We start from the raw sequence: 19061 nt of genomic DNA, 5'->3' as shown, positions 1-19061 counted from the left end.
CTTGGAAATGTTCATGTATCCATCCCTGAGTATCTGAAGAACTCCTGGACTACAAATGCCAGCAAAATGAGACGTAAATCTAGCCGCCATGTTAGGGGCACACCCCAGCATGATGCCCGCAATATTGCGCATCTGGGATGCAACATAAACAAACTCAGGGTGCCAGTCTGTCCCAGGGCCCCATATTGACAAACACACTTACACAATTGAGACAAGCATCCAATCCACCTAACCTGCATGTCCTTTGAATGTGGGAAAAGCCGGAGCACCCAGAGGGAACCACACAAACACGGGAAGAACACGCAAGCTCCACACAGAAAGGCCACAGTGGGAATCGATCCCATGACCTTTTTAAATGTGAGTCAACAGTACTAAACCACTAATCCACCACGCTCCCCACCATAAACAAACAGGTATTTACAAACTAAAAAAAAAAAAAAATCATAAATACACTTTTTTAAAAAATCCATTGCAATTGATTTATAATAAATATTTTAGTGGGGTGTTTACATAATTTGACATTTTGGATTCTGAGCACAATTTTGATTTCTTTGTTTTTCCAAGCACTTTCCAACTATTTCACAATCGTATACTAAAAAACGCATGAAAAAATTATTGCCCTCTAGAAAGCACCAATCCTCTTGTCAAAAAGCCTTCAGTGTAGAGGTGGCGGATCAAATCCTAATATCGATAATATCGATACCAACGCTGGTATTGATATTGAACATCCTCGGTGTAAAAAGATCGATACTCAGCTTTTTTCTCTCCCGCACACACTGACTGCTGCGCACACAGATTCATCAAGGTCTACTCTCTGTCTGTAACAGCAGCGCTGCTCTGTGTCCACACAACACGGAGTGGCGCACCCTTGTATTGTGGTTGTCAGCCCTCTACCTCAGGAGAGTTTGTTTTAAGTTGTGTTGAGTGATATTTTTTTTTTAAACAAAAATGTTGATTGTGATAATAAAGTATTTTGTTGTCACGTACAATGTTTGGCAAAATTCTATCCTAGGTCTTTTGGATCCTTTGGATCTATGAAGCTTAGATATGAAAAATGATCATATACCTATAAATGATACGTCAATATGATTGGATAAAACACTAAAGAATAAATAGCAATACACCCTTTTCGCGGACGGGTAATATTTTTCATACCACCCGAGTAATCAGCCAATTCGGACAGCGGAGCGGCGCCACGACGAAGAGGCGCGGTCAGAGGAACTGTGAAATACTGGTGAGTCACTATTAATAATTTCTTATGTGTCCAGCCTCGTAGGTTGATCATTAAAATTAAATTCGTTAGTTGTAAAAGCCATCATAATTATTTATAGGAAAATGTTCGATTTTTTCTAAGGTTTGAACTTTGAGTGTTTTACACAGGAGAGAAAAGTGAGAAAATGGTTAATGGCTGTTTGAGAAAATGTAATAAAGTGTGTAGTGAGGGGTTTTATAACCTTAAAACATCTGTAAAAAAATACGCTGACTACTTCGCGGATTTCGCCTATCGTGGGTTCCCACAATAATCGAGGGACTACTGTATATGATAAATCGTTATCAAGTCATTCACCAATGATGGTTTTCTGAAGGGTCCTAAAAAAGCCATATTCATTGGTGAATGACTTGATAACGATAATATTGGTATTGTATCGATATTGGTGATACTGGGCCTGTATTTACTTGGTATTGGATCAATACCAAAATTCCCGGTATTGCCCACCTCTACTTCAGTGTTTACCAGATCTACCTGTTTTGTTAATACTGTGCAATAACGTCACAATTTGTTCAATATGTTTCAAATTAAAGGAGCAACTACGTTTTCAAATATGGCTCATTCTGACGCATTTAAAATGGCTGATATGTTTTTATTATTATTATTTTTCTGATTTATTTATTTATTTTGGAATATGACAAATTTTCGCAACAAACATACATTTTTTTCCTGTAAAATGTGCCTTTATTTTGTAACCATAGACATTACCATAGAGTTACATCACAGAAAGCCTTCTGTGTAGTAACTCTGTTTGTACGTATCTTTGCAATATGACCGCCAATTTACATGGGTGGTGACTATGACTGTTGCTGATTCCAACCAACAGGGTTGTGTTCCTGAACGCACCCTTGCCCGTTTACACACGTGTTACGTTTCCATAGTTACGTCAGATCGGGCTCCACCATGTTTTAGGGAATCCGCCGCTGCGTTCACTGTCAGATTAGAGTTTAATCCGAGTGGGAGGACGCGGGCAGGACCAAGTCTGCATCCTGGGAAGACTGATTATAGGAGTTCAATAAAGACGCGGCTTGACATGCGGCTGAGGCGTCTTTATAGTAAGCAGCCTGGAAACGGATGAAATGGCAGATTTGACAACGTTAACATGTTAGCGAGCTAACTATCTGGAATAGAGTATCCTAATCGGATTATCTGGTAGTGGCAGCCCTGTTCGAGCTAATATCCAGGATTATTAACCGTCCCGGGTAAAATACTCCACAACGACCTAGTTGATTTATTTATTTATTCTACCACACTGCGCGTTTTATTGCTTAGCATTAGCTAACTATCTTACGGGAACACAAAAGTAGCTGGGCTCCCATTCCCCCCCCCCGTCCCCCTTTTTAAAACCTCATTATTTTTTCTTTGCTGCAAAACGACATTTGTGCCTCTGACCTGAAGACGGAACGGTTGTATTGGTGGGCTAGCTTGTAGGCAAGAGGACTAGTGAGAAAAGCACAAGTTGTAAAAAAAAAAAGCTGGAAAGAGTTCAGACAAAAGCAAGTATGTCAGCAAATAAGGATAAAGACAAACAGTCCACGACGGAGCGGCTCATTAAAGGTGAGTTTTTCACAAGACAATACCGTGATTGTGAACACACTACAAACCACTGTTGATTTTTAATATTTTTTAAACGATACATCCAGTGCAGGATATATTTTAAACCAGGCACATCGTTGTGTATGTGGTCCGCACAATGTCAGAATTGGTTTAATTCCAGAATTGGAATTCCACTGCTGAGCAAGACATCCAGAAGTGTGCCAAGCCATTGTAATTCTGGAAGCGCCCACGCCCGATCTGACTTTGAACCACATCGAAAGATAAATTCAGACTGTGGATAAAATTATTTCAACCTCTTCCAAATTGTTATTCAAGACTTTCTGTGCACGTTGGAGAAATTTATTCCTAACCCAGTGAAGCCAAAGCGATTTCCAAAGTTGCTCAGCAGCTCTTGTTCTGACTTCAGAAGTGAAAAGCAGCCAGTTTGGGAAATGCAAAAACTTTAGATTTAGTCCACTTTCTGTTTCTGCACAGAACACGTGCACAGATTTCAAATCCTACACACTTGCTGTTTTGCTACCCTCATCTTCCAAAATTCCAAAAATTTAAAATTAAAGTAAAAACTATAGAAAACCAGCATACTTGCATATTTACGACTTTGTTTCAAAAATAATAAATAAAAAAAAATCTATGATTAAGCAGCATCCTTTGCAAGCTTTGATTTCCTTCATGGACCCCCCCCCCCCCCCCAAAAAAAAAAAAACAGTTTGGAGGATATAAGAATCACATTGTCCGTCCTTCTGTCCATGACATTTAAGGGCAAGTCCTGCTTAAACGGTTGGTGGATTCACATAGTTGTAGCACCCTATATCAAGATGAGCAGAATGGAAAATAATTATGGTCTGACATCTTCAAGGGGAGATAATTGGACTATTCTGTCGGTCCCACATCCGGGCACACCGCCAATTGGTGTGAAAACAGTCAAGCTGGGTGGATTGTTGATGCGATTTTCATACATTGTAGACTTTCAATTCAACAGCAAATAACACTCACAAATATACACTGGATCTCTATGGTATAAGGACGCCAGCCGTGTGTTGTCACTTGATGTGGAAGCAAACCGAAAGTGACGTTGCCGTGACCCAAAGAATTGTGTGTGTGTGTGTGTGTGTTTTTTTTTTTAACATCGTATTGGTCAATTATAAGTACAGCAGTTGACCAGTTTGTTAATTCAGGTCAGAAAATATTTACTACTACTCATAATCCCTGCAGGCAGCTAATGTGGCAGAGCAGGGAGTATGGTCTTGTGTTTTAATTTGAATAGGTTTAATTATAATCTTTTAACTAGAAGCACTCGGAGAGCACAAACCTCCACCAAGACCATAGGATCACTGACGCCACATGGAATACCCTTTGGCAAAGAGACTTATTCCACGTCGTTTCACGCATCTACTGTCATGTTTCAGATTCAATGGTTACCCCTCTGGGGTCCGAGGGCATTTTTTGGACAGTTCACTCGCCTAGCATAAATGTTTTATTATTACTGTTAACAGCTCTCCCTGCATCCTACAATCAAGTTTTATGTCTCTTTTTTTTTTTTTTTTTCCAGGACACCCTGTACTTTCAAAATATATATGCTATAGTTGTGCTTTATAAGTGTAATAAAGGTTTACAATCAGAAATAAGAAAGGAAAAAGCAAAGCGGCAAACTTAATTTTCCACACACATTTATTCAAAACACACAGCAAACTATAATAAACTAGTAACACATCAATCATAAAAACAATCTTTTTTGTGTCACGTGAGGTGAATCTGCCCTACGATTGGATTTTGGAAAACCATGTGACGGTGAACCAATTCTGATTGGACACTTGCATTGCGCACGTCATCACACAGCTTCTATGAGGAGTACAAAGATGGTGGACGGTGGCTTGAAAGTCCGCGCAGTTAACTTTACAGCAAAAAAAAAGTACGTTTCTATATCATATCATTAAAAAGTTATTTATAATTTAGTAAAGCTTGGTCTCAGTTGTCGTATACGACGGCGTCGCCTGCAGAGGGTTAAACCCTTAGATTTTCAGCATATGTATTTATAAAGAGAAACTGCATGAACTACACAAGTTTTTTATTTTCTAATAAGTTAATTCAGTGAGGAGAAACAAATGCTAAATTATTGTTGTCATAAATTAATTTTTGTTCAGCCTTTGTGACCCATCTTCATGAAGTTGGATGCAAAAATGTTGAAATTGGCCCTGTCCTGCAATGATAAAGAATCCTTAAAAAAAAATTATTGGATCCGGATCGTATTCCAGATCATTACCAAAATTTAATCACTTCTAAGTTAGGCCAAGATACACCCCTGGTAAAAAAAAAAAAAAAAAAAAAAAAAAAATTCATTGAAATCCGTTGAGGATTTTTTTGAGTATCCTGCTAACAACCACCAACCAACCACAAAAAAAGGGATGCGACCGGAAAACATAACCTCCTTGGAGGAGATAATAACAAGCAACATACGTGCTAACTTGCAGACTGTGCTGACTGTGGCTTTGAACATCTCAAAATATTTATTTCGACATAGTTGATGTAATGAGGCTGTATTTTTGCACAGCTCATAACGTCTTCCATTTGATACAGACTACATAACAGTGTTCTGTACACAGTGTTGCAAAGGGTTGAAATGTTGAGGACAGTGTTTCGAATTTGTTGTGCCACTGAAAACTTTTGGTATCGTCCTCTGTCACAATCCTGGTTTTACTTTCCTGTATTGTTGTATATACTGTACCGTATTTGCCCACGGAGTGGTCACCCACCATGTGTATCCCAGTGGATGTTTGCTTAACTTGTGAGCTGTAAGCTGGCGCCTGTGGGCGGGGACTTTAATCAGCAGACAGGTGAGTCACAATTGATGTCTTTAAATGTCTTTTGACAAAGGTTGATCAATAAATTGTCAAATCAAAAAAACATTGTGAGATGACTCCACAGTATACCGGTACTGTGTTGACTGTATAATGGCACAATGCTGTTATTCCATTGTTTGGGCACCCTGAGTGGCATTTGTTAATGTAACTCCATATTGTAGTGCTTGACAAAGGTTTTCCCAAAGTAATCCTTTGCACATATGGTTATATCAGTTATTGATGAAGAGGGATGGGTCTTGATGAGAGTTTATCAATATCGATGCCATTATTGATTCCGCTTATCGATTCTTTAGCAATCCCCTCATCAATACCTCCTGATAATTTTCTGTATACTAAAAGGCTTTACAGATTTTCTATGTCAACATTTTATTGAGTCTTAAGGTAAATAAATATGAAATTGGTCACTTGATCTTTGGACATAAATAAAATCTGTACATGGTCACTAGATCCTAGATCTCTGGACATAAATAGAAAATCTATAGTTTTTATCTAAAGTATTTCCATTCAGGTATTAATGAGACAAATTTAACTCCATAGCTCTGAGCTGAGCTCTTGCAGCCGGCTGCACTGCACATCAGGATGTAATTCATAATGTTAATTTCACCTGGTTCTTACTGTAATACTGTCCCTTACAAAGTCAAACTATTTATCAATTTAAATATATTCAAAGTCAGTGAAAAACAGGCCTGGATTCTGAAGAACTTCTCTCTCGCAGGAGATCCATCTGTTCAGAACTCCAAACAAAAGACTAAAGCAGTTTTTATAAAACACAACATGGGTGTGACAAAGGCAGACCTTATTTCACAAAGTCCTTCCCTTACTGGTAATCATTGGCATTAAAGGGAGGTCCTGCCCCCGCCCATAACCCACGCAGTTGTTGTTATTGTTGTCAATTCGGCTGCTCCCTTTTTTTGTTTGGGGTCACCCCAGCGGATACAGCCAGATCTGCATTGGTATTTGGCACAAGTTTTACACCGGATGCCCTTCCTGACGCAACTACAGTGTAACCTGGAGAAACACACACAGCCGCTGGTGTTCCAAAGAGGTCTCCCATCCAAGTACTAACCAGGTCCCGCACTGCTTAGCTTCTGAGATCTGACGGGATCAGGCTGACACAGAGCAGATCAGCTGCCTCCATAACCCACGTGGTAACGGGGACATATTATATAATTATATTGTAACTTGAATCTCTTTGTTCTAAGTGGTAAAACTGGTTCTGCCCAGTTCACATGCACATTTAGGCAAATGACAGACTTACAATATACAACCTAAGAATATAACCATTTAAGTAGTAATGATGCAATACCAAAACAATGGCAAAGAATACAAAATAATATAATGATATATAAACATGAATATATTGAACAATAAAGAACGGAGGATGTTTCATTTTGGGAGGAAAAAAAATGGCTTTGGTCTGTTGTAGTTTTTCTGTATTACAACGTTTGGAAAGAAGTGTCATTTGATTTAAAATGGCGATTTGCTTTGAAGTTATTAATTCCGGCTGAAATCTATCTCGCCAACTTTACTCGACAGAGCCACACAGCATTTGGAGCTGTGCAGTTAGTCCAACAAAACAGAGAATGTTATTATTATAAATATTATTATTTCCTTTAGCTCACCTTCTGTTTGCCAACCGTCGATGCGGGTGAGGATGATTCTCTTTTCTTGCCCGCAACAAAACAAGAGTCCCAGTTAGTGACTTTAATCACCACAAAGGTGAGTTAAGTTAAAGTTGCTCCAATTTTGGTTAAAAAAAAAAAAATAAAAAAAGTGATGCAAATTATTAGTTGGGTTAAGAGGGTGTTTAAAAAGGAATAGTTTGGACGATGTATCATGCTTAGTTATCACGTTACGGGGTAACATATGTCACAGATCATAGAATCCAATGGATCTTCTTCTTCTAATATCTTCTACTTCTAATATTTATTTCATTCATTTAAAAGAAAAAAAAAACAGAAAAGCAGAAATAACAAAACATTACAAACCGCTGAATGAAAAGGAGCAGATTGGAAGAACAAGTCTTATATTTTCTGCCCCTTTTTTACAATACAATCTTGCAATATCAAGCATCATTAATCTACATAATTTTAACAGATTACATTTCTATGACTTTGTCACATGCCACCGACTTATTTCATAATCTTAACCATTATGTAGAAGATTACATCCCTACCAGATTACATTTTAAACTTCAAACATTCTAAACATTATTAACAGATTACATTTTTGGCTTTGTCACAGCCCACTGACTTATTTCATAGTTTCATACTTACTAAATACATCTAGTTTAATACATTTTTTAAATAATTTAAGCAACCTTGATTCTTTGATTTCTTTATTGAGGTTGTTCCATAATTTTACACCATTCACTGCAATACTCCGTTCCTTTATCTTGGTTCTGAATCTTGGTTTTTTAAAGACTTCTATGCCTTTCAAATTATAACTACTTACTCTTTTTTCAAACATATTTTGAATGGTTAATGGTAAGGTATTGTTATTCGCTTGGTACATTGTTTGTAATAATTTCAAATCAACTAAATCATGAAATTTAAGTACCCTATGCTTAATGAACAATGGACTAGATGGATCTCTAAAACGACTTGCTAATCACTTTTAAAGCTCTTTTCTGCAAAATAAATAAAGGTTGTGTATAAGTTGTACATGTTGATCCCCAGATTTCTACACAATAAGTTAAATATGGGACAATCAATGAATTATGCAATCTTAATAATCCATAACTATTAATGAATATTTTACTTTATGCAAAACAGCAATGGCTTTCGCTATATTTCCTTTTATGTAATTTATGTGTGACTTCCATGTAAAATCTTCATCAATCATGACTCCTAAAAATTTCGCTTCTTTTACCCTTTGAATGTCCATTCCATCTATTTTTAATGACACATCATTTTTTTTACTCTGTCATTAAACAATATGAAATTTGTTTTATTAAGATTTAGTGACAATCTGTTATATCAAACCAATATTAACTTTTTTCAACTCTGTATTTATCACTTGTGCTACTTTCTGTATATCTGATCCAGAGTAAAATAATGTATCATCAGCAAATAAAATGCTACCAAGTACATTAGATACATTCACAAAATCATTGATATACAAAATAAACAGTTTGGGTCCAAGTACCGACCCTTGTGGTACTCCACAAATAATGTTACACAATTCTGATTTAGTATTATTTATCTGGCTCTCACTGCAGTATTGTATCACTTCCTGTTCCGGAGCACAGCGGTGTTTTTCTGTATCTGTTAGCTGTTTAATCTGCGCAGTTAGATTGATCTAGTTATCTAGATTACGATTTGTTTCACAGTGTAATCTTTACGTGCCTTAACTAAAGCACTCCCTCTGCTGAATCACCTCTAAATTATTTACACATTATTCACTTTGCGTGTTTTAGGAATCCGCTAGCTTAGCGTAGCTACTAGCTCTTAGCCGATTTAGCATGGCGGCTTCTCCTGTCTCTCCTGCACTTTTCTGCTCTGGGTGTGAAATGTTTAGTTATTCCTCGGCCTCCTTTAGCAGTAACGGTACTTGTAATAAGTGTAGCTTATTCGTAGCTTTGGAGGCCAGGCTGGGCGAATTGGAGACTCGGCTCCGCACCGTGGAAAATTCTACAGCTAGCCAGGCCCCTGTAGTCGGTGCGGACCAAGGTAGCTTAGCCGCCGTTAGTTACCCCCTGGCAGATCCCGAGCAGCCGGGAAAGCAGGCTGATTGGTGACTGTGAGGAGGAAGCGTAGTTCTAAACAGAAGCCCCGTGTACACCGCCAACCCGTTCACATCTCTAACCATTTTTCCCCACTCGGCGACACACCCGCCGAGGATCAAACTCTGGTTATTGGCGACTCTGTTTTGCGAAATGTGAAGTTAGCGACACCAGCAACCATAGTCAATTGTCTTCCGGGGGCCAGAGCAGGCGACATTGAAGGAAATTTGAAACTGCTGGCTAAGGCTAAGCGTAAATTTGGTAAGATTGTAATTCACGTCGGCAGTAATGACACCCGGTTACGCCAATCGGAGGTCACTAAAATTAACATTAAATCGGTGTGTAACTTTGCAAAAACAAGTCGGACTCTGTAGTTTTCTCTGGGCCCCTCCCCAATCAGACTGGGAGTGACATGTTTAGCCGCATGTTCTCCTTGAATTGCTGGCTGTCTGAGTGGTGTCCAAAAATGAGGTGGGCTTCATAGATAATTGGCAAAGCTTCTGGGGAAAACCTGGTCTTGTTAGGAGAGATGGCATCCATCCCACTTTGGATGGAGCAGCTCTCATTTCTAGAAATCTGGCCAATTTTCTTAAATCCTCCAAACCGTGACTATCCAGGGTTGGGACCAGGAAGCAGAGTTGTAGTCTTACACACCTCTCTGCAGCTTCTCTCCCCCTGCCATCCCCTCATTACCCCATCCCCGTAGAGACGGTGCCTGCTCCCAGACTACCAATAACCAGCAAAATCTATTTAAGCATAAAAATTCAAAAAGAAAAAATAATATAGCACCTTCAACTGCACCACAGACTAAAACAGTTAAATGTGGTCTATTAAACATTAGGTCTCTCTCTTCTAAGTCCCTGTTGGTAAATGATATAATAATTGATCAACATATTGATTTATTCTGCCTTACAGAAACCTGGTTACAGCAGGATGAATATGTTAGTTTAAATGAGTCAACACCCCTGAGTCACACTAACTGTCAGAATGCTCGTAGCACGGGCCGGGGCGGAGGATTAGCAGCAATCTTCCATTCCAGCTTATTAATTAATCAAAAACCCAGACAGAGCTTTAATTCATTTGAAAGCTTGACTCTTAGTCTTGTCCATCCAAATTGGAAGTCCCAAAAACCAGTTTTATTTGTTATTATCTATCGTCCACCTGGTCGTTACTGTGAGTTTCTCTGTGAATTTTCAGACCTTTTGTCTGACTTAGTGCTTAGCTCAGATAAGATAATTATAGTGGGCGATTTTAACATCCACACAGATGCTGAGAATGACAGCCTTAACACTGCATTTAATCTATTATTAGACTCTATTGGCTTTGCTCAAAAAGTAAATGAGTCCACCCACCACTTTAATCATATCTTAGATCTTGTTCTGACTTATGGTATGGAAATAGAAGACTTAACAGTATTCCCTGAAAACTCCCTTCTGTCTGATCATTTCTTAATAACATTTACATTTACTCTGATGGACTACCCAGCAGTGGGGAATAAGTTTCATTACACTAGAAGTCTTTCAGAAAGCACTGTAACTAGGTTTAAGGATATGATTCCTTCTTTATGTTCTCTAATGCCATATACCAACACAGTGCAGAGTAGCTACCTAAACTCTGTAAGTGAGATAGAGTATCTCGTCAATAGTTTTACATCCTCATTGAAGACAACTTTGGATGCTGTAGCTCCTCTAAAAAAGAGAGCTTTAAATCAGAAGTGCCTGACTCCGTGGTATAACTCACAAACTCGTAGCTTAAAGCAGATAACCTGTAAGTTGGAGAGGAAATGGCGTCTCACTAATTTAGAAGATCTTCACTTAGCCTGGAAAAAGAGTCTGTTGCTCTATAAAAAAGCCCTCCGTAAGCTAGGACATCTTTCTACTCATCACTAATTGAAGAAAATAAGAACAACCCCAGATTTCTTTTCAGCACTGTAGCCAGGCTGACAAAGAGTCAGAGCTCTATTGAGCTGAGTATTCCATTAACTTTAACTAGTAATGACTTCATGACTTTCTTTGCTAACACAATTTTAACTATTAGAGAAAAAATTACTCACCATCCCAAAGACGTATCGTTATCTTTGGCTGCTTTCAGTGATGCCGGTATTTGGTTAGACTCTTTCTCTCCGATTGTTCTGTCTGAGTTATTTTCATTAGTTAATTCATCCAAACCATCAACATGTTTATTAGACCCCATTCCTACCAGGCTGCTCAAGGAAGCCCTACCATTATTTAATGCTTCGATCTTAAATATGATCAATCTATCTTTGTTAGTTGGCTATGTACCACAGGCTTTTAAGGTGGCAGTAATTAAACCATTACTTAAAAAGCCATCACTTGACCCAGCTATCTTAGCTAATTATAGGCCAATCTCCAACCTTCCTTTTCTCTCAAAAATTCTTGAAAGGGTAGTTGTAAAACAGCTAACTGATCATCTGCAGAGGAATGGTCTATTTGAAGAGTTTCAGTCAGGTTTTAGAATTCATCATAGTACAGAAACAGCATTAGTGAAGGTTACAAATGATCTTCTTATGGCCTCAGACAGTGGACTCATCTCTGTGCTTGTTCTGTTAGACCTCAGTGCTGCTTTTGATACTGTTGACCATAAATTTTATTACAGAGATTAGAGCATGCCATAGGTATTAAAGGCACTGCGCTGCGGTGGTTTGAATCATATTTGTCTAATAGATTACAATTTGTTCATGTAAATGGGGAATCGTCTTCACAGACTAAAGTTAATTATGGAGTTCCACAAGGTTCTGTGCTAGGACCAATTTTATTCACTTTATACATGCTTCCCTTAGGCAGTATTATTAGACAGTATTGCTTAAATTTTCATTGTTACGCAGATGATACCCAGCTTTATCTATCCATGAAGCCAGAGGGGACACACCAATTAGCTAACTGCAGGATTGTCTTACAGACATAAAGACATGGATGACCTCTAATTTCCTGCTTTTAAACTCAGATAAAACTGAAGTTATTGTACTTGGCCCCACAAATCTTAGAAACATGGTGTCTAACCAGATCCTTACTCTGGGTGGCATTATCCTGACCTCTAGTAATACTGTGAGAAATCTTGGAGTCATTTTTGATCAGGATATGTCATTCAAAGCGCATATTAAACAAATATGTAGGACTGCTTTTTTGCATTTACACAATATCTCTAAAATCAGAAAGGTCTTGTCTCAGAGTGATGCTGAAAAACTAATTCATGCATTTATTTCCTCTAGGCTGGACTATTGTAATTCATTATTATCAGGTTGTCCTAAAAGTTCCCTAAAAAGCCTTCAGTTAATTCAAAATGCTGCAGCTAGAGTACTGACGGGGACTAGAAGGAGAGAGCATATCTCACCCATATTGGCCTCTCTTCATTGGCCTCCTGTTAATTCTAGAATAGAATTTAAAATTCTTCTTCTTACTTATAAGGTTTTGAATAATCAGGTCCCATCTTATCTTAGGGACCTCGTAGTACCATATCACCCAATAGAGCGCTTCGCTCTCAGACTGCAGGCTTACTTGTAGTTCCTAGGGTTTGTAAGAGTAGAATGGGAGGCAGAGCCTTCAGCTTTCAGGCTCCTCTCCTGTGGAACCAGCTCCCAATTCAGATCAGGGAGACAGACACCCTCTCTACTTTTAAGATTAGGCTTAAAACTTTCCTTTTTGCTAAAGCTTATAGTTAGGGCTGGATCAGGTGACCCTGAACCATCCCTTAGTTATGCTGCTATAGACGTAGACTGCTGGGGGGTTCCCATGATGCACTGTTTCTTTCTCTTTTTACTCTGTATGCACCACTCTGCATTTAATCATTAGTGATCGATCTCTGCTCCCCCACAGCATGTCTTTTTCCTGGTTCTCTCCCTCAGCCCCAACCAGTCCCAGCAGAAGACTGCCCCTCCCTGAGCCTGGTTCTGCTGGAGGTTTCTTCCTGTTAAAAGGGAGTTTTTCCTTCCCACTGTAGCCAAGTGCTTGCTCACAGGGGGTCGTTTTGACCGTTTGGGTTTTACATAATTATTGTATGGCCTTGCCTTACAATATAAAGCGCCTTGGGGCAACTGTTTGTTGTGATTTGGCGCTATATAAAAAAAAAATTGATTGATTGATTGATCTGAACAAACTGTTTTCTATTTTCTAAGTATGATGTGCAATCCCTCTTATTCCATATTGTTGTAACTTGTGAAGCAATCTTGAGTGGCCGATAACATCAAAAGCTTTTTTCAGGTCAATAAAAACACTTACAAAATAATCCTTATTATCTATTGCTGTTGATATTTTCTCTGTTAATTCCATAATTGCCATAGCTGTCGAATGTTTTGTTCTGAATCCATACTGAGCATTATTTAAAATATGATGTTTCTCAATTAATTTATCCAACCTTGTCACAAAAACGTTTTCCATAATTTTAGAAAACTGTGGAAGCAATGACACTGGTCTGTAATTTGAAACGTTATGTTTGTCTCCATTTTTATATAATGGGACTACCTTGGCAATTTTCATTTCGTCTGGGAAAATTCCTGTTGACAGAGACAGATTACAAATGTAAGTGAATGGTTCAATAACAGTTTCTATTATACTTTTTACAGTCATCATGTCTAAATCTTCATAGTCAGTTGATCTTTTGCTTACACAGTTTTTACAATATTCCTTATTTCATATTTTTCCACATTGTCAAGGAAAATACTATTGACCATATTTACAATTGTATTTAATTTATCTTCTACTATTGGTTTATTTTCCACCAGACTTGATCCCACCTTTGAAAAATAATCATTAAACTCATTTACAACTTCTTTTATGTCATATATCTCTTTATTTTCCTTGACAAGGTAATTTGGAAAAGTTGATTTCGCTCCATCACTTTCCATGACACTTTTTAATAATTCCCCATGTTGCCCTCATATTATCTTTACTCTTATTTAATTGTTCACTATAATAATCTTTTTTTTTTTTGTTTCCTAATGTCAATAGTTTATTTTTATATTTTTTGTATCTGTGTTCTGTTTCCTTTGTTTGCATTTTTAAAAAACACCTATATAAATAGTTTTTCTTTACACAAGCATTTTTTATTCCCTTAGTCCCATGGTTTATTTACTCTTTTCTTACTAGTTTTTAAATTTACAATTTTTATATGATTTCATCAGTATTTTCATAAATTAATTATATGCTACATTAACGTCGCCGACAAACTTCTTCCCAGTTTTGATTTTTAAGGTCATAATTTAATGCCTCTAAGGCTTTTAATGACTTATCTCTTTTAAAGTTTATAACAGGTTTTTTTTGTACCTATTTTTATATTAAATATTGAAAAAAACTGGTAAATGATCACTAAGATCTGTCATCAAGATCCCATTGTTAATAATTTCATCTGTTCTATTTGTGAATATAGTCAATTACAGTTGCACTTTGCGATGTAATTCTGGTTGGTTTTGTTATCAAGGGGAATAAGCCCAAGCTATTCATTGAATTCACAAAATCACTTGCTCTTTGGCAACTGGAGCTTTCCACATTAACATTAAAGTCTCCACACATAAAGAGCGTTTTGTTTTTGATTTGATGGAATAATCCTATTATTTTATCTGTAAATTTCGCAACCTAAGAGTCTGGTGCTGTATATAAACAACTGATTAGAATATTTTTAAATGTTTCATGTACAATTTCCACTGTTACAATTTCTATGACATCGTCTACAATTGTCATTTCTTCTACAATTTTACATGTCAGATCTGTTTTTATGTACAAAGCAATACCTCCGCCTTTTTTTATCTCTTCTGTTTACAAAATATAGCTCATATCCCTCCATTTGAACATAAGCCATGAGGTCATCTTTAAGCCAAGATTCTGTGATTGCAACAATGCTGAATCTATTTTTAAAATGGTTTAAATAATCTTTTATTTTTGACATTTTCCAATACAAGCTTCGGATGTTTATATGTATGAGTGATGGGGTATCTTCAGTAATTTTTTCACTATTTAACTTTTTCCATATAATACTCACAACCAATTGTAGTCAAGTCAAATATACTTTCATCAATATTGGTGTCTATGTCATATATTTTATCCTCTGTTTCCATGTTTGATCTGATTTTTTGTTGGTCATACTACCAATCGACGTCATATTTATTTGTCTACTCAGGTATGTACTTTGTAAGGTCCTCCATGTCTCTGATTTGTATACCCTTTGTCCCTTCTCTCCTTCTGATCCAAACCCTACAGTTCCAGACCCATGTAGCAACAATGTGTTTCTGCTTTTTTTAGTAGTCTTGCTTCCCTGGCAATATCTGCATTTTTTTTTCGTTAGATGCTCATTTATATAGACATTTGTTCCTTTCAGATTCTTTGCCTGTCTTAATAATTCATTTTTGTATTTTCTGCTTGTAAATCATATAATAATATTAGGTAGTTTATTTTTACTGTCTTTGGATGGAAGACAGTCTGATATAGTGTCTTGATGTATGACAACACCTTTTTGATGTAAAAAATTTGTAACTTGCTGTTCTAATGTTTGAAGTTCTTCAGGTGGTGCATCCTCCCCATTGGCTCCACCAGAATCCACCACCCTTGCGTATGACAGATGTTTTGTTTCCAAACCAGATATTATGACATCGTCTTTTCTAGAATATTGTTCAAGTTCATCCACTCGCTGCTCAAGTTTCCTGATAATCCTGTCCTTCTCTCCAACAGATTCTGAGCTCCTTGATCTCCTTCATCAACTTGTCTAAATTAGTCATGTCTTTTGAAATACGGTTTAATGAGGTCTTTATTTCCTCTATATCTTCCTCCAGTTTATCTGTCTTCGTAGGTGGTGCCATGTTAAGTAAGGTTCAGTACTGGCCACTATTAATTATAAAACAGTTCTCTCTCGTAGTCTCCCTCACCACAAGTCCGGTCGCCACACACCAACCTGCCCAGATATTACTTGCATATAGCCGCCGCCGGCCTCGGTCGCAGCCGCCGCCGGCCCCGGATGTAACCGACGGCGCGGGCCTGGATGGATAGCCTCTTCCGCTGACGCCGCGGACCTGGATGGATAGCCTCCTCCGCTGACGCCGCGGGCCTGGATGGTTGGTCTCCGCCTATTTTGCGGGCCTGGATGGTTCGCCTCTGCTGACGCCGCGGGCCTAGATGGTTCGTCTCCGCCGACGCCGCGGGCCTGGATGGTACGCCACCGGCCTGGATAGGTCGCCGTTAGCTTCGCGGCTAATCCGATCTTTACTTACTTTCTTACTGATTTCTTACTTACTGTTACTGTTTTAAGCAGAAACTCAGCGAAATTCTGTGACACACTTCGGATTGGCCCACTTGACCTTGTTGACCTTTACTTTGGAGACCAAACATTCAACACTGTCAAAACTAACTATTCCATTATTAATCTTATTAGCTCAACCAATAATTGCATCGCTTATACGAAAATTGGAGCAACTTTAACTTTTGGCCCCTGTACAAGCTGAAATCGACCTATGTCACTGTTCTTGCCGTTTTTACCCATAACTCAATAACATTTAGTCAGAGATAGTCCAACTATACCCTTTTGGAATCTTTATGATCAGACAAATAATGTGTGTAGTTTTCAATTTGATTGACCCCTGTGTAATTCTTCAATTGACCCCTACCTGGCTGCCTATTGAAAATTCAAGTAGCCAGTCAGTTTTTTTTCAAGAGAGTAACTTCTAAGGTGCATATTCTGCCCAAATTTGGTGCTTATATCACCATTTAAAGATTGTTTAGTTATCTGCTGCACTCGTGAACTTAAGAACTGGACAAGGGAATCGTTAAACAAAATAGGCCATTGATATCGGTGGATTGAATAATTTCTTATCTAAACAGGAACCAGTTTTCAATACCCATCCCTATTGATGAATGACTTTTCTTGATGCAGTGCTGTCTGAAAAATCCAAGATCATGGGTGTTCATCTTGGGCTTATGCCCTTGCCCTTTTTGCGCTGAAAATTCCCCCAGATTCTCTGCAGTGAAATGAAATCAAAGTAGATAGATGTAAACGATCACTGCATTTTTTTAAAAAACATTTTCCACAACATCCCAACTTTTTCTGATTTGGGGTTGTAAAATTTAGTTGTTTTTTTTTTTTTTTTTCTGGCCTCATTTGCTTCATCTGAAGTCAACATATGGTGACTTCAGCCAGGCCCGGTCGCTTTTCCCCTTGACATTTAGAATAGGTGAAATCTTAATTCATTGTGCTGTTTCTCACTTGGGGGAATACCCGCTGTCTACTCAGGTTACTAGTAGAGCTTGACTAGATGGATTTCTGCACACGTCAGTTGCTGCAGCCCATTGGACGGGCAGGAGACCATTTGTTGTCTGTCCAAGACAGGACAGGCAGGGCTAAGTCTGAGGTAGCTCCCGGCCACATGATCAGTCCCACCATTAAATGCCGACATAGTCGTCACCCCCACCCCACCCCCATGTATACAAGGGCACCGGGAGAGTGTCCTGCCAGGGGAGTGGAATGCTGAAGTGTGAGCCAGTAGGGAGAGGGTAAGTTAATTGTGGAAAGAATCTCCCCAGTTATGTTCCCAACATGGCCAGCGACATGATGGAGAGAGACTAGAGTAACGGGGGGAAAAATTTTAGCATGACACAGAGAGAAACCAAGACACTCATGACAACTCTAAAGAGTTACAGGATGCTGCAGCTGTGATTGGACAAACTTTGCACAGTGAAATGTAAGTCTGTTGGACAAATGATAGAGTGATGCAAAGAAGGATTTTCGTACAAGAAAACAAATCAAACAAGTAGTCTGTCCTAAGAAAATCTTTCTCTGGGTCACTCTACCATTAAGTTGTACAAGTGGTGATGCAACAGGCAAAAGTTGCCCTGTGCACAGTTTCTCCAGTTGACACTCACAGAAGCCAAAACTCCTTCAGAGTTATCATGGGTGTCTCGGTGGCTTCCCTCACTCTTCTCCTTGTGTGATCACTCAGTTTTTGACAACTGTCTATTCCAGACAGGTAACTGCCAGAACAAGACATTTCCAAGACTCTTTTAGTGAGTCTCACTGTGAGGCAACAGTGCTGACCACTGAGCTACCATGCTGCCTCAATACATAATTTCCATTTAAAATGTGTTTGTCATATTTTTTACATATCTGCATGTTGTTGGTTGAATTTAATTTTGCTCTTATAGTCAGTAACAGAGGTAGATCCTCATTTGCATACTGATGCCTACACCATGTTTGTCACCAGCTGTCATATGCATACTTATTCTTAGTAAAATCACATGCAAAATGTTCACCAACTCGATGTGCAAACATTTTATAATGTTACTTGTGATATGGGATCAGGTCCTGTGTGGTTTTATTGTACTTGTTGAGGAGTACCTGCAGTCTATCCAGCACAAAAGATTTACACCTTGGCCAGGTGGCCAGTTCAAGATGAGGGACACTTGCATGCATCCCTTTACTCTCCCTGTTCACAGTGTACTACTCCGTTCTTATCTGCTGAATTGTTTTTGGGGCAGATTATATTTGTTAAAGCAAAATTTGAACTCAAGTGGCATGGCAGGCTAATATGGTAGCTGCCTCCATTTTGAACACCGCTTAGGGCCCCTTCACACATAGCACAAATAATTAGGAATCAGGGCGAATCATGGTGAAATTTGGATATGTGTATTAGGGATGTGCAGTATGTATGAATGATGTG

General features: G+C 38.4%; 1 protein-coding gene across 3 annotated transcripts in view; it reads left to right on the top strand.

Annotated features, from left to right (window-relative positions):
• Window positions 1–2168: 2168 nt before the first annotated feature.
• Window positions 2169–19061, top strand: part of ppp3cca (protein phosphatase 3, catalytic subunit, gamma isozyme, a) — a 103244-nt gene continuing 86351 nt past the window's right edge. For all 3 annotated transcript variants that reach the window (XM_034171045.1, XM_034171044.1, XM_034171043.1), the window contains exon 1: window positions 2169–2827. In XM_034171045.1, coding sequence (XP_034026936.1) covers window positions 2773–2827 — 55 coding nt within the window. In that variant the 5' untranslated portion in view covers window positions 2169–2772. The remainder of the gene's footprint in view (window positions 2828–19061) is intronic.

Source organism: Thalassophryne amazonica, chromosome 5 (assembly GCF_902500255.1).
Source record: "Thalassophryne amazonica chromosome 5, fThaAma1.1, whole genome shotgun sequence".
Lineage (NCBI taxonomy): Eukaryota > Metazoa > Chordata > Actinopteri > Batrachoidiformes > Batrachoididae > Thalassophryne > Thalassophryne amazonica.
The sequence above is the reverse complement of the archived record's forward strand: the minus strand, read 5'-3'. Positions and strand labels throughout refer to the sequence as shown.